This window comes from Aptenodytes forsteri, unplaced genomic scaffold, assembly GCF_000699145.1.
Source record: "Aptenodytes forsteri isolate BGI_AS27 unplaced genomic scaffold, ASM69914v1 Scaffold181, whole genome shotgun sequence".
NCBI classification, from domain to species: Eukaryota; Metazoa; Chordata; class Aves; order Sphenisciformes; family Spheniscidae; genus Aptenodytes; species Aptenodytes forsteri.
Window position 1 is genome coordinate 90,629 of NW_008795702.1, and position 14,337 is coordinate 104,965.

The 14,337-nt window shown below is 37.7% G+C and overlaps 1 protein-coding gene across 1 annotated transcript in view; it reads right to left on the reverse strand.

Annotated features, from left to right (window-relative positions):
* Positions 1-14,337, reverse strand: part of KCNT2 (potassium sodium-activated channel subfamily T member 2) — a 141,067-nt gene that overhangs the window by 15,336 nt on the left and 111,394 nt on the right. The window contains exons 25-27 of the mRNA XM_019473093.1: positions 9,848-9,949; positions 6,874-6,957; positions 5,372-5,500 (exon numbers count right to left, since the gene is read on the reverse strand). Of these exons, the coding sequence (XP_019328638.1) occupies positions 5,372-5,500; positions 6,874-6,957; positions 9,848-9,949 (315 nt within the window). The remainder of the gene's footprint in view (positions 1-5,371; positions 5,501-6,873; positions 6,958-9,847; positions 9,950-14,337) is intronic.

Below are 14,337 nucleotides of genomic sequence, written 5' to 3' on the forward strand. Positions count from 1 at the left end.
GCACTCCAGCTGGTCATTGGCATAGAGGGTGACACCCCCTCCTCATCTCCCCTGCCTGTCCTTCCTAAAGAGCCTGTATCTCTCCATCCCAACACTCCAATCATAGGAGCCATCCCACCACGTCTCTGTGATGCCAATAAGGTTGTAGCCCTGCAGGTGTGCGCATGTCTCTTGTTTATTCCCCATGCTACATGCGTTTGCACAGAGGCATTGAAGTTGTGCCCCCGATGAAGCTGTCTTACTGGCTGGAGTTCCTTTGTGCTGCTCTTCAGGCGCTCTCCTGCTGACCTGTGTTCCTTCTCCAGGCTCTGGGCATCTATTGCTGGCCCTGGCGTCAAACTGGTGGGAATGGGATGGATTGAGGTTCCCCTCCCCTGGCATCTCTAGTGTGTTTTGGTTTTTTGGTTTTTTTTTTTTTTCCTCCTGTATGCAGGAGGAAAAAATTAAACTGTTTAAAGACAAAGCAAAACCAAAGAAACCGAAACCCTCTTTCAAAGGCAGCGCAAAAGTGTGCCTGCCAGTGGCAGCTGTTTAATACATAAAAGATAAAAGCCCAGTGCAGAGTACTTCTGCGTGTCCCTCTCTGTTTTAATCAGTCTCAAAGTTTCTTTAAAAATACTTTTGTAACTATCATTGATTTATTTTGAGGTTTGGTTGCTTTAATTTCTTTTCATTTAATTTTCTTTTTGCATAGCTTGTAAACCTGCTGTATGAGAAGCATAACTGATGATATGGTGTCACTACTACTATATAGTAGTAATTGATCATCTTATGTTTTATGAAGTGTATATATCTTTTTTGAGATTCCTTAAAATAGAAGCATGGTAAAATCTCTGGAAAATACCAAGGTGTATGTTAAGTCTTTACATAATCACTGCTACTTTTACTGGGGAAAAATCTGCATGTTGCACATAAAGTGAAGAAATGTTTGCCTTTAAACCTTTTTTTTTAAAGTTTCAGGTGTTTTGGTTTTTTTGTAAAGGCAGGTTCCCATCTCAAGTATCAGACTGTGTGACCAAATGAGTGTGATTGCTGACTTGTGAACTCTGTGACCCACAGGGGTTTTTCCACTCAGCCAAGGTGCTCCAATAGGATATTTCACACCCTTATTTAAACACTAGCTCAGGTTAGCCAACACGTGGCAGGAACAGGAATGTAGTCACAAACACACCAGTGTTCATATTTGAGATGGTCAGGGTGGTTGTGAGTATGGTGGTAACAGCACTACAATACCAAACATCAGTTAGTTTCTTGGATCTTTGTTCCCTTGCCTTGCTGCTCCCTGGGAGCTAAGTGTGAAAAAATATGAAACAGTTTTAATGTGCAGATTAATCTATTCTATTCTGAAGTGATGCCTTATTTTTATCTAACTGCAAGTTTTATGGTAAAATAACTTTACTGTTCTGTATACCAATAGCCCTTAATTGCATCTAGGGTTCTAGGAATTCTTTTCTGCTCCAACAGCTGTCTATTGTTAAGTATTCCTTTTCTGATAAACTTGGGGATTTTTGTCCATTAGCATTTAAGGTGTTTAGGATCAAGGCTCTCACCAGACTGTAAAGATGATCTGTTATCTTCAGAATTCAATAGGGACAGGCCCAATAGGGACCAAATTCCATTGAACTTTTTTGAAAGCCCCAGTCTGTCAGCTTTCAGACTTTTAATAAGACGTTTGTATCCAGAACAATGTTGCTTTAAGCTTATTTACTTAAGGATGATCCACTGCATAGTTCCATTTCCTGTAAGGATTCTACTCCCAGGGTTTAACCCAGTGTACTGTTTTTGGCTGAGATCAGTTAAATTTCTTCATAGTAGCTTGTATGGGGCTATGTTTTGGATTTGTGATGAAAACGGTGTTGATAACACAGGGATGTTTTTGTTATTGCTGAGCAGTGCTTACACAGAGACAAGGCCTTTTCTGCTTCTCACAGTGCCTTGCCGGTGAACAGGCTGGGGGGCTGCACAAGAACTTGGGAGGGGATACAGCCAGGACAGCTGACCCAAACTGTCCAAAGGGATATCCTATGCCATATGGCACCGTGTTCAGCAATAAAAGCTGGAGGAAGATCAAGGAATGGGGGGACTTGCAGAGTTATGGCATTTGTCTTCCTAAGTATGTGTGATGGAGCCCTGCTTTCCTGGAAATGGCTAAACACCTGCCTGCTGATGGGAAGTAATGACTGAATTCCTTATTTTGCTTTGCTTGCACATGCAGCTTTTGCTTTATCTATTAAACTGTCTTTATCTCAACCCCCAAGTTGTGTCACTTTTACCCTTCTGATTCTCTCCCCCATCCCACTGGTGGGGAGCGAGCAAGCGAGCGGCTGTGTGGTGCTTACTGCCTACTGGGGTTAAACCACTACACCCAGAAACAGGCAGACAATAAGCAAATACTTACTTGTGAAGCCGTTTCTCGTGACTGACAAAGGAAGGGGAAAAAGAAAACAAAAGACATTTTAAACAGAAGTGAATCTAAAGAAATCAACATGGACTGTTTAACAGGAACCACAGAAAATCAGCTACATGGGTAGTAAGGAGGACTTCATAGCTCTTTTTTTTTTTTTTTTTAATGAAATGGAAATAGTTTGAGTCACAGGTGCAGGTCATTGAGAGGCAGCCCAGATTTGCTTGTTATTTAGTAACTAGATCACTGAGAACTTGCTTCCTTTTTTCAAAGGAATTATATTTATCTGTCAGAGTGAAGTGAGGGCTTCTCGTTTGCATAGTACAAAAAGGGGGTGTCAAATGAGAAATCGTACGCATAGAAATATTAATATTGGCATATTTTGTTCTTGTGACTCAAGTTAACCATTAACTGACAGCTTCCAGGTGTGTGCAATACAAATTAAGTTTTATATGTCTGTTTAAACTCAAATTGATATACACATTGGAGGTTCTCCGAGTTAGAAACCTTCAAATTATGAAGTTCATAATTCCTGAGAAAAATAGCAATTTACATTTCTCTAACCTCCATTTTAAAGATCTCATCCAACAATATTTTAAAGTTGTTTCTGGCTTAATATATTGAAAAGCTAAAATGATAGCCCACGCTAATATTATTTTATTAGTGAAATTAGTCGAAAATTCCTTTAACTTCAAAAGAAACACTTTGCAGAAAGATTGCAGCTTTCAGCATCTCGGCATTTGTAGGTATCTACCCATAAAGACCACAGAAGCAGAGCCAGATGTTGCTCTTTGGTATTCTGGGGAAGAGCTAGGTTAGGGAGGATTCCCCTGCCTGCCTCTAGTAGGGGGAGGGGTTTCACAAATGCTCACCCACCAGACAAGAAACTCTGAAGTATTTAAGTGTGAAAATACCACTGGGAGGCTGTGTTCAGAGCCTTGAGCTTTTTAAAAAGAGTAACAAATGCTTTTACTTCACTTAATAAATAAAGACAGTGCCACTCTTCCACATTAGTTCAGTACTTAACAATTTGAAAACTTAACTAGATTTTCCTGCCCCTCCCCGCCACCTTCTTCCTCTACCTGATTTAACTCACAGGTAATCTCATGAAGAGTTTGAAAGCTGGTAGGAAGTAACAGCAGAATTCCTCTTATCTATTGGACAGTGGCTTCCAGGCTCGTTTCAGTGTCTGAATGTTTTAAGAAATTGCTTCTTTGTAAAAGATAATCAATAACTATCTTAAACTAAATCTGGGCCTGGTCCGATCAAGCACTTGAGCAGCTGCATGTGCACAGGCTTCGGAGGTTCCCAATGTTATAGTAAAATTGTGAGTTCAGAGTTAAGTGACTGATGGTCCCAAACCTTATTTTCAGAAAAACATTTGAAAGATCTTTAATTTATCAGTTAAGCTTGCCTCAGAAGACTTGAGTGTGTATGCTTAGCCCTCACCCCCCTGCCAAAAAAAAAGTTCATGTAGAAAAGATGAGTGTTACTCTTATAGTTACCCCTCGCCTATACAGATGTTGTTTGACAGTCAGCCTGTATGTTTGAAAGCATGTGAAAATGCAGAAAGGAAAAAAAAACAGGCCACAAAAATGCACTCTTCACAATAGGTTGTATGCTCACAGTTCAACTGTTCTTGATTCTCTTATTTGGACCTGAAGTTAAATAGCCAGCTGTGAATGTGAGAATAAAGCAGTGCCATGAATTCTATCTTACTTATCCTTATTTAATGAATTCTTAAAATCTGGCATGTCCTCTGTTTTGTTGAAAGCTATGACAGACTTTTTTTCATATTAGCGGTGATGCCACCTATATTCTTCTCCAAGGAATAATATTGATAGATTATGTTAATGCTGTTATATTGAAAAAAAAAATCAGCTGACATTATTGCAGTGGCACAGTCCACTGGCTAAGCTGTAAAAGCCACCTATAGAGGTATTGGTGGTCCACAAAGAGACACTAGTGAAATTGGTGGAATCTTGCATAGGTTTTTGTAACCCTTATTTTTAAACTAACTTTAACTGAATGTTTGTACTTCCTTCAAGATAAATCTTGCAGTTAAGCATTGCATGTCTTAATGTTTTATAACATTTTTTGAAATATGGAAGAGAAAATACAAATTTGTCTGTCCTGGAAATCAATAAACTATGTCTGAGTATTTCAGAAGAAAGGAGAAAGTTGTTGTTCACTGTTGCATTTTAGAGTTGTATTTGAGCCATGGTTTAATGAGATGGCAGTATTAATGATCATGTAAACAAATGGCTTATGACAGAAATAAAAGCTGCACAAACAAAAATGTATGTTAAATAGTCAGGAAAAAGTATTTTTGTCCTTTACACACACACATATATATACAGGGAGAAATGTATGCATTTATATGGCAGACACATAAATACATACATACAAAAAAATGAACATTGTTTGGCAGTTAAATTTCGAGAACTCCCACAATACTTCTGATAACATTAATTTATTATCTTGTTGCTCATTTCTAGTTAGAAATTCACATGAATACTGAAATGCCACTTGTTTTGAAATATAGTGTTGACATTCTTGTCACACCTGAATACAGGACCTGGTCATACAGCTTGTAATGGATACTGCCATTAGTCACCACATGCAAGTTCAGATTAGAGCTAACTATCCTAGCCTGTCCTATCTGTGCCTGAGCTGCCCCTTGTTTTCAATCAGACAGTTCTCTATAGGCGAGCACAGGAATGAAAGCCAGTATGTAGACTGGCTCTGGGTATTCATGAAGTCTGGGGCTGAATGTGAGCCCTGAGTTAATGTGACCATATATGCATCAGCAGAGGGAGACCTTCAGTGGGTTATTAGAATTCTGTGCATTTGCAGATATGACATTCACAATATTCTTTAAATAACTGGTTCCCATTCTTATGAGGACCAAAGAATGTTGCATACTCTGTAATCAAATCCAAAGAAAAGTATAGTAAACTGACATACCTCAGACGTTGTAAGCTTTTGTGATTCTGTCCTATAGACTCCAATTGGAATGTCTCCTGTAGAAGAACAAAGTTTCTGATATAGTCTGGCATATGTCCTAATCCATAGATCCTCTTCTGTGATTTTCATCTGAACAAATAATAGGAAGGAGGACTTTTAACTCTTGAGGGCTTATCACTTGTTCACTATACTACTCCTGAAAAATTTTTGAAACTAAACACTAGCTGGTAATGATCACATTGTAGTATTGCACCTTTGCTCCACAACAAATCTGGAACTATTGAGTTTGTAGACGCTGTTTCTTTTGTTCTCTCCCTGTTTGGGAGACATTGCAGTGCAAATGGTTCAGTCTTATGAAATTACTTCTGTTCTTGTTTTAAAATTACTTAAACACTTATGGCATCCTTCATCCAGTGTTCATATCTGACTAAATATAAAAGAATGAACTAAACACTGGCAGCAGTAAGAAACTGGTGATGGACAGACTGAAGAACGTGCAAATATTTTGAATGCAGCCAGATAACTCTTCACTAGACTTCAGGCTGTATATTTGGGGAGAAGGGAGTAGGGGGAAAGTAATACACTAAGCATAAATGGCATAAGTCAAATTAATCTCAAGTATTTCATTACTATTATACTAGCTTTATTTCAAGATATGTGAGCCCCTTTTCAGAGATTCAACTGTCTTGCATTCAGTGTAACAAAGCTTAACAATTGACCAACAAATCCATAATTGGTTTTTATTTAAACAACTTCCTTAAACCATCATTGATAACCTCCTTTTTGAGAACAACATGCTGCAATTCTTTATAGATCCCCAGAAAGCAACTGGTAAATAACTTCTATTTATCTGTTTGCCACGTGGGGTGTGATGGGTGTGGGAGAAAACAGAAAGGTAGGTTTTATTTTTAATAAAAAATAAATTTTTATGGTTTTATTTTTTGTGTGTATATACATATAAAAAACAAACTGGGGAATATTGGCATACGTAATAACAAGATGACTTTTGAACTTTGACACCTAAACTAAAGTCATTTAATACCTTTTATCTTTATGTAAAAACTGGTTCTGCCCTTTATTGCCTATGATGGAAATGGGTGTTGTGAAATAGCATTGTGTGTAAGTGCTAGCCAGGCTGTACAATATAGGTAGTGCTTCCTGTTTTTTATATACTTAATTTCTAAAATTGGTTGCTGAACTGCCATTGCTATTTCATATAAAACACACTTTTCCTGTGTTTTCCTGTCTTTCCTATTTTCTATTGTGCTTTATAGAATGTATTGTGTTTTCTTGGGGGCAGGGGGTGTGTTTTTTACTGTGGAAGTAACTCAAAATGGGTATGTTTTCTATCTAATTTTCGTCTTCTCCCCTGGTGGAAAAAGGAGACAGATGGCCTTTCTTGGACTTTCACAAAAGGAAGTGCCATACAATGAAAGTACAGGTATTGTGCAGGCAGTACAAAATCTTCTCTGGTACTCTAATTTTTTTTTTTAATAACTTACAGAACAAAGAAACCCAGATCCTGGTGTAGTATCAAGTCCCAGCAGAAGTCTTGTGATAGAAATCATATAATCTTTCACAAATGACTGCAAGATTTTTAACAGGAGAGATGGAAAAGAAAGAAAAAAGCTTTAATGAACAGATGAGCAGGTAACCATGCACTATGTGTGAATTTCAAAGAAATTGTACATCTGTGTTTACAATCAATCTCTATCTTTTAAGTATCTTAATCACTGTAGAAATAGCTATCACTTTCTTTGTGCTGAATCTTCTTACATAAAATAAGCTTTCTTATTTGGTTCTGCATATGCATGCAATGTACATACAGGATTCAAACAGACTAAGGCATAATAACGCACCATGAAAGCGAAGATGAATGTAGATGTAAGATCAATGGAAGTAAGATGTTAGCCTTATTAGGTGTGAAATTATAGTAATGAACTCTTCTGTGCAAAAGAAATGCTGTTGTATGTTAGATGGGTCTGCAGTACTGAGTAGTGGGTAATACTAAGGTGAGACTGCTGCCATTTGAATTCAGATGAGTCATTTGCCTTCGCCAATCCACCTTTTTTTTTTTTTTAAGGGTTGATCTGCCTTACCTCGGGTCAGGCTTGTTGCTCTGCTAACAGAAACGTTTTGCTGATTGGTTAAAAGGTAGAAATTATGCTAAATGTAGAAACGTAGCCTAAGACCGGGAACAGACATTAGATCAGCTAAAATCACAACTATTTCTCCTCTTTATGAGTTGGGCTGCTGGAATCGGAGGGCCATGTGGGTGCTCTGCTAACTGTGGTAGGACTGTTTGTTGCCACCTCTTCTTAGGTGTAGTAGAGCAGCATTCAAGGCAGGCTATCAATCCTTGTTGGAACACAACTTGCAATTAGCTCTTTTAGCTTAATGCAAATATGGAGCTAGCAGCAAATAGGTTTTAATAAAACACCTTACAAAGGTGTTATATAAATCCTTTAGAGTTATAGCATCTGAATTTGTTTAAACTCAGAAGCTAGACATTTAATTTGATACATAGTGATTCAACTGTTTTAATTTTTGTACTGGTAATCTTCTAGTTGTGACAGGGTAAATGCCAGAGCATCTTCCTGAAAAGGACAAAATTTTTTGTAACTTTCACTTATTTGTTATTTTGGCTGCATCATTTATGCTATGGAATTATCATTAGATTACTAAGTGTATTCACAAGGATTTGCTAGACCAAGCTTTCATTTTTTTCAGTCAGTGTCGTAAAGATAATTTGAAGGCTTTTCTTTTGGCCTAAAATAGGAAGCACCAAATGAACCCCGCTGTTTCCCATGTCATTTATTCTGTTCCTTGTATGCAGAAGAAAAAGATGTCATACAGAAAAGGATGGGACCATGAAAAAGAACAGACAGAACTTGCTGTCATAGTATTTGTAACTTGAAATAAAAAAGATAATTCTAGAAAAATGACAGTTCACCTGAGCAGCAGGAGTTCAAAGAAAGAATGGATGGAATTTGAGTGAGAATGAGCGTGTGGGTTTTTTTGTTTTAAACATTTTCTGGTGAATGGTTTTACTCTGTCAAGTCATAGCATGACTGCTCACGTCTAGGAGCAAATATAAAAAATTGAAGTTACTTATGGGCTGGCAGGAGTTGTTGATAATGACAGATCTGCTTCTATACAGGTGTCTTAATCTACTTTTTAAAAAAATTTTGCCATATGTGGTGTTGATATTCTGCGACATGATTGAAAACATGTTTTATAAGCAAATACATTTATTTCTAAAACATCTAGAATTTGATAAATGGCTTTACACCTGTTGGCTTATCTGCTTTTGGTACCTGTCCATATACATGACTGTTTTATAAATTTATGACTTTTTGAGAAAAGCTTAGCTTCAGGAATTTTTCTATTTACATTGAATTTGCCTTCAAGGAATTTATTTGGAAGTAGAATTGAGATGAAAGAACACCTGTCATGCATCAAAGTAATTACCAAGTAAGCTAATTTCTCTGAAAGAATGTTTAGCACCTGAATACAAAAGCATCCACAGGCTACCTCTAGGTATAGGCAAAGTAGGTAGCTGTTTAGGTGAGCAGACCACATGGGCCGTGGTGGTATTGTTCCTTATTCTGCGTTGCTAGATCCTTGAAGATTAGTGCTGGGGGCTGCTGCTTGGGGATCCCAATGTATCACGGTATGCAGAAAGGTGGTCATTGCTGAGGAACGAGGGCAATATTCTCCTCTTTTTCCACCCTGAAATCAGCAACTACTACCTTCATTTGTCCTGACCCCATATTTTCTGATATATTGTTTCTTCAACTGTCTGAGGCTGTTGCCCTTCCCTTATCCCCACTGACTGTCATCACTTCTTTTTGCATGAGGAGGTCCGTCCTGGATTCTTGGGCAACAAGGTTCAGTGCTGCTTTTTCTTCCCCCACTGTCTCTTTGTAACTACTGCATGTATTTCTTGTTAGAGCCAGAATGGGTTACTCTAAGATACGATGACTGGTCATCTGGAGGTTTAGTCAACATGAGTAAGAGGACAGGACACAATGAAGTAATTGAGGCCTCTATCAGCAAATGCAGATGACTGATAAATTACTCATAAAAGTAATTCTGTTGATTTTTGTGGTTAGAGACACTACTTTGTGGGAACAAGCACTGTCTTTTTGTTGCAGAGTACAAGCATTATTAGTCTGTATAATCTGTATTTTATGTAGGCCTTATCAAAACTAACGCGCTTATTTGACTGTGGAGAGGTTCACAAAAAGTATTATATTGTTTAACAACAGAATTTGTGCAAGAACAAGGTGATTTTTGGGTTGACAACTGAGCTAGTACTGTCATGTGGAATGTGCTCCATTATCTTTTGCCTTTGATTGTTCCTGGTACAGACATGCGCATTGATGGCAGGGGTCATTAACAATGAAGTACAATAAAATAGGTGGTAACAATGCATGTCTGTGTTAAGATAAGTCACATTACTGTTCATAGTACCTGATAAAGCAGCGTATCCAACATACTGATGCTGAAAACCCTGCCAGCAGCGAAGGGCAGTCGAAACATAAATGCTAGATTAGATCCCTTCTCCCGCTCTTTCTGTTAAGGAATTAGAAAATAGAAAATACTTTTAGTGCTCGTTTTGGAAGGACTATAATAAAAACATCAAATTGATATTACCTTGAAAGAGGTCAAAAGTCTAAAATCCCTTTAGTTTGTATATAGTTTCTTTTGACAAATATGTAGCATCTTTGTTCACTACTTACAGTTTTTCAGGTTGGAAGATTTTGTTTAATGCATATGTTGTTTCAATCATCACATCTCAAATTGCATGGGCATATTCTACCAGGTAATTTTAAAAATGATTGAGGGATTTCAACTGTGCTTAGAGCAAAGCTCTTGTTATTCCTGCTCCCATTCCTTGGTGCTGACAGTGGACTCTTATTCAGGTCCAGAAAGTTTACTAGGAACAGGAACATGAAACATGAACAGAATCTGATGCAAAAGGGAAGAAATGGTATTTCAGTGAATGTGAGGGGAGATCAGACATGGACTGGGGTAGAAACTTCTTGCTCTGATGCTTCTGGGGAAGGGATGCAGAAAAACATACTATAGTTATGCCTTTTTCTTATCACATCTCACTTGCAGAGGAATCACACCACAATGTGCTTCCTATTCCTTCAGTTATCAGAGACTAAAACTACAGGTTGGAAGTCATTTTGTTATTTTAAGAAGAGAGGAAACATCAAGCTTTCAGTTCAGAGATGTCATGAAGAATAAGATGTGTTCTCAAAGTACAGAAATGTTACATGTCTTGGAATTGAGACACTTACATCCACCACATATACGCAGTAGTACATGCTGGGGACTGACTGGCTGGCAAGCAGCTTGGCAGAAAAGACCCTGCGGGTCCTCGTGGACACCAAGTTGAACATGGGTCAGCAATGTGCCTTTGTGACAAAGAAGGCTAATGGTGTCCTGGGCTGCGTTAGGAGGAGTGCTGCCAGCAGGTCGAGGGAGGTGATCCTTCCCCTCTACTCAGCACTGGTAAGGCCATACCTGGAGTACTGTGTCCAGTTCTAGGCTCCCCAGTACAAAGAGAGATGCAGCTACTGGAGGTAGTCCAAAAAAGCACTGCTAAGATGATCAAGTGACTAGAGCATCTCTCCTATGAGGAAAGGCTGAGAGAGAGCTGGGACTGTTTAGCCCGGAGAACAGTAAGCTCAGGGAGGATCTCATCAATGTATATAAATACCTGAAGGGAGGGTGCAGAGAAGACAGTCGGGCTCTTTTCAGTGGTGCCTAGGGGACAGGACAAGAGGCAATGGGCACCAGCTGAAACACAGTTGGTTCCTTCTGAACGTCAGGAAACACATTTTTTTTTTTTTTTTTTTTTTTTTTTTTTGCTACAGTGCCTCCAGAGATAATTAAAAGCCCTCTGGACATCGTCCTGGGCAACTGGCTCTAAGGTGGCCCTGCTTGAGCAGGGGCTTTAGGCAAGATGACATCTAGAGGTCCTTTCCAACCCTAACCATGCTCTGATTCTGTGACATGCAAATGAGCAGTCTGCTCTAACTAATGGTTTTGTTTTTGTTTCAATCATCACATCTCAAATTGCATGGGCATATTCTACCAGGTAATTTTAAAAATGATTGAGGGATTTCAACTGTGCTTAGAGCAAAGCTCTTGTTATTCCTGCTCCCATTCCTTGGTGCTGACAGTGGACTCTTATTCAGGTCCAGAAAGTTTACTAGGAACAGGAACATGAAACATGAACAGAATCTGATGCAAAAGGGAAGAAATGGTATTTCAGTGAATGTCACACACAAAGAATTTCCTCTCCAGATAAAAATACACAGCAAATAACTCTTAAAAATATAACATTAATCTGTCCTTTATAAAATGTCACCTCTGTCCATCTCTTCAGATTAAAGAGGTTTCAAAATTTTTAAGGAAATAAAATTATTATTTCAGGGTTTTTTATTCCAAACATTTTCTATGTTCTGACCAAATACTACTGGCTTGTATTAGTTTCTTCTCCATGAGAAATGCATGCATACATACATATATACTCATACTGTCTCACACACATACGCAGACACACGTGTGCTTTGATGGCTGAGCAGCAAAGGGGTGTTTCTAGCAAGTTGTGTACTTCTGACAGTTGAAGAAAAAAGCAGTCTAATTGTACAAAAAGCACTTTACTTAGATAAGCATACCATTGTGCTTAGTGGTGTAAGCCACAGAAATGAGAACTTATGTATTTTGTAGTTTGATCTCATATTTGAGTGCTTTTCTTTTAGTGCAAAGTAGAAGATATTTTTCTTCAATTGCTGTTGAGAATAAAAACTTCTGTGTGAATTACAGAAAAGATTGTAAGATTTGTTTTACAACAAATACTTCAAAATCAAAACTACATGCATATTATAACATACATTACATCCTTTTAGATTTATGCCATAAAATATCTTATAGAAAACTGGCTGAAAAGCAACTATCCTTTCATGTTGAGGTATTATGTTTATCCTTCCATCTGTTCAGAGAAATTTGCAGCAGATACTGGTTTTGTGCCAAGAAAGGTGGGATAAGGCAAGAGATAATGGGGGAATAATTTGATTCTTATCCAAAATTCTGATGATAAACATAAGGATGTTCCTATTTGTTTTATTTTAAAATGGAAGCTTAGTTTATTTTCACCCTTTAATTTAAATTTCTTATATTGTTTCCTTCCATCTCTTATTACAGGCTTGCTTTTTTTTTATTCTTGCTTAAAAAGATTTGTGAGAAATACAATTTTTACTCAGGCACTTTGCATTGAGTTCTGCTTTATTACTTGCAGACTTATTCGATTCCCAGAGAATACTGCGGATGTAGAAGCCAGAAATGTGCCAGAATGCCCCAGCAGTTTTATTTCACGATAAGTGTGATGCCCAGCAGCTCCTTCCCTGACACTTTTTGGACTTAAGGAAGAGGATATAACTACTTAAAGAAAATCATAGATAATTTCTAGGAACAGAAATAAAAGATCATGGCATGAAGTGCGTCCTGTAGAACTTCACACATATAGATGACATTTTAAGACACAGCTATTAATAGATGGAGATCTTTACTTCCTCCTCAGTCTTCCTATGTTTGTGGCTTTGCTCAAGTCATGAAGTTCAGAATTTTTACTGCTTTCTTTCTAAGTAATAGCAGGTGTACACTTGTGGCTTTGAGAAGTTCTTAGCATGTACTTCTTCCATATAGGTAATTTAATTTGAGGTTAATTAATTATTTTCTTTTGGGTTTGCATATTGTCAGAATACCAGAGAATATCTGCCCAGAAGGTCAGGTTCATAAGCTTTTCAGTTTATTTTCCTCTTTTCTACCTCCATTTATATTCATATCAAATCCTTTTTAGGGTTCTTTATCATGGTTTTATCTTTTTACTATTTCTAAATACCTATTCCTTCATAACAGTTAATTCTATGATACCAATAACAAAGTGCCAACCCCTAACTAACCTGAAGCCCTGCTTTGGCCACTCTGTCAGTGGTTGAAAGAGATCTAAGGCCCATCTTGATTTAATATATTCTCCTCCGATATAGACAGTAATATGGGAACTGCCATGATAGGCTGTAACTGTTGCGTACAAACAATGCAAAGTTGCTTTAATAAACATACAAGGATATGGGGGGAGGGGTTGGGGGTCATGCAAGAACATATAAAGGTGACAGAGGTAGTGGCTTATTACAGGGAACAGTCGGTGCACTGTTAGTTTTGGTAAATGTTGGTTGTTGCCCATGTCAGATATAAGACTGATAGAAATCTGGGCATGGAAATCTCTTTACAGTACCTTTTTTTGACATAAGGGATTTTGGGTTGATAACACTTCACCTCTAGAATGGTTTACAGTATTTTAGACTGTGTGTTCTTAATTGATTCTGTTCTACCTTTTTGGCAAGAACAGATTCATTTTCTGTTGTTTATCTGGAACAGCTTTCTAAAAACCTGCCAGTTCAATAGCCAAATATGTATGCTAATTATTTATACAGTTTTAGAATTGTAGCTGATGTAAATCATTAGAGATCCACCTAAAATAAGACACCAATTGAGAGGGACCAATTTATTTTTTATAACCCATATATCATTACTGCTTGCTATTACTTAATGTTTCTACAAATCTGCTTAAAACCTGAACAATATTAAAAACAAATGGGGACAGCATGCCCTATCCTTAACTGAAGGTGAAAAAAGCAGCCTGGCTTTGTGTGTATCACTGCAAATATACTGGGCTATCCTAGATAGATTTCTGCTCACCTAACATTTATGTGCTTATCCCTGTGGAAGATATAAAATCACAGCATGGGTTTGAGTACAAGATATAGGAGTTTGCACATATTTTAAAATGATCACTTAAAGGTTTAGAATTTTTATCCTTCAGTTCCTGCCATATTTACTTGGAAAATAAATAAAAAACCCCCATAGAAAACTAAAGTGTGAATCTT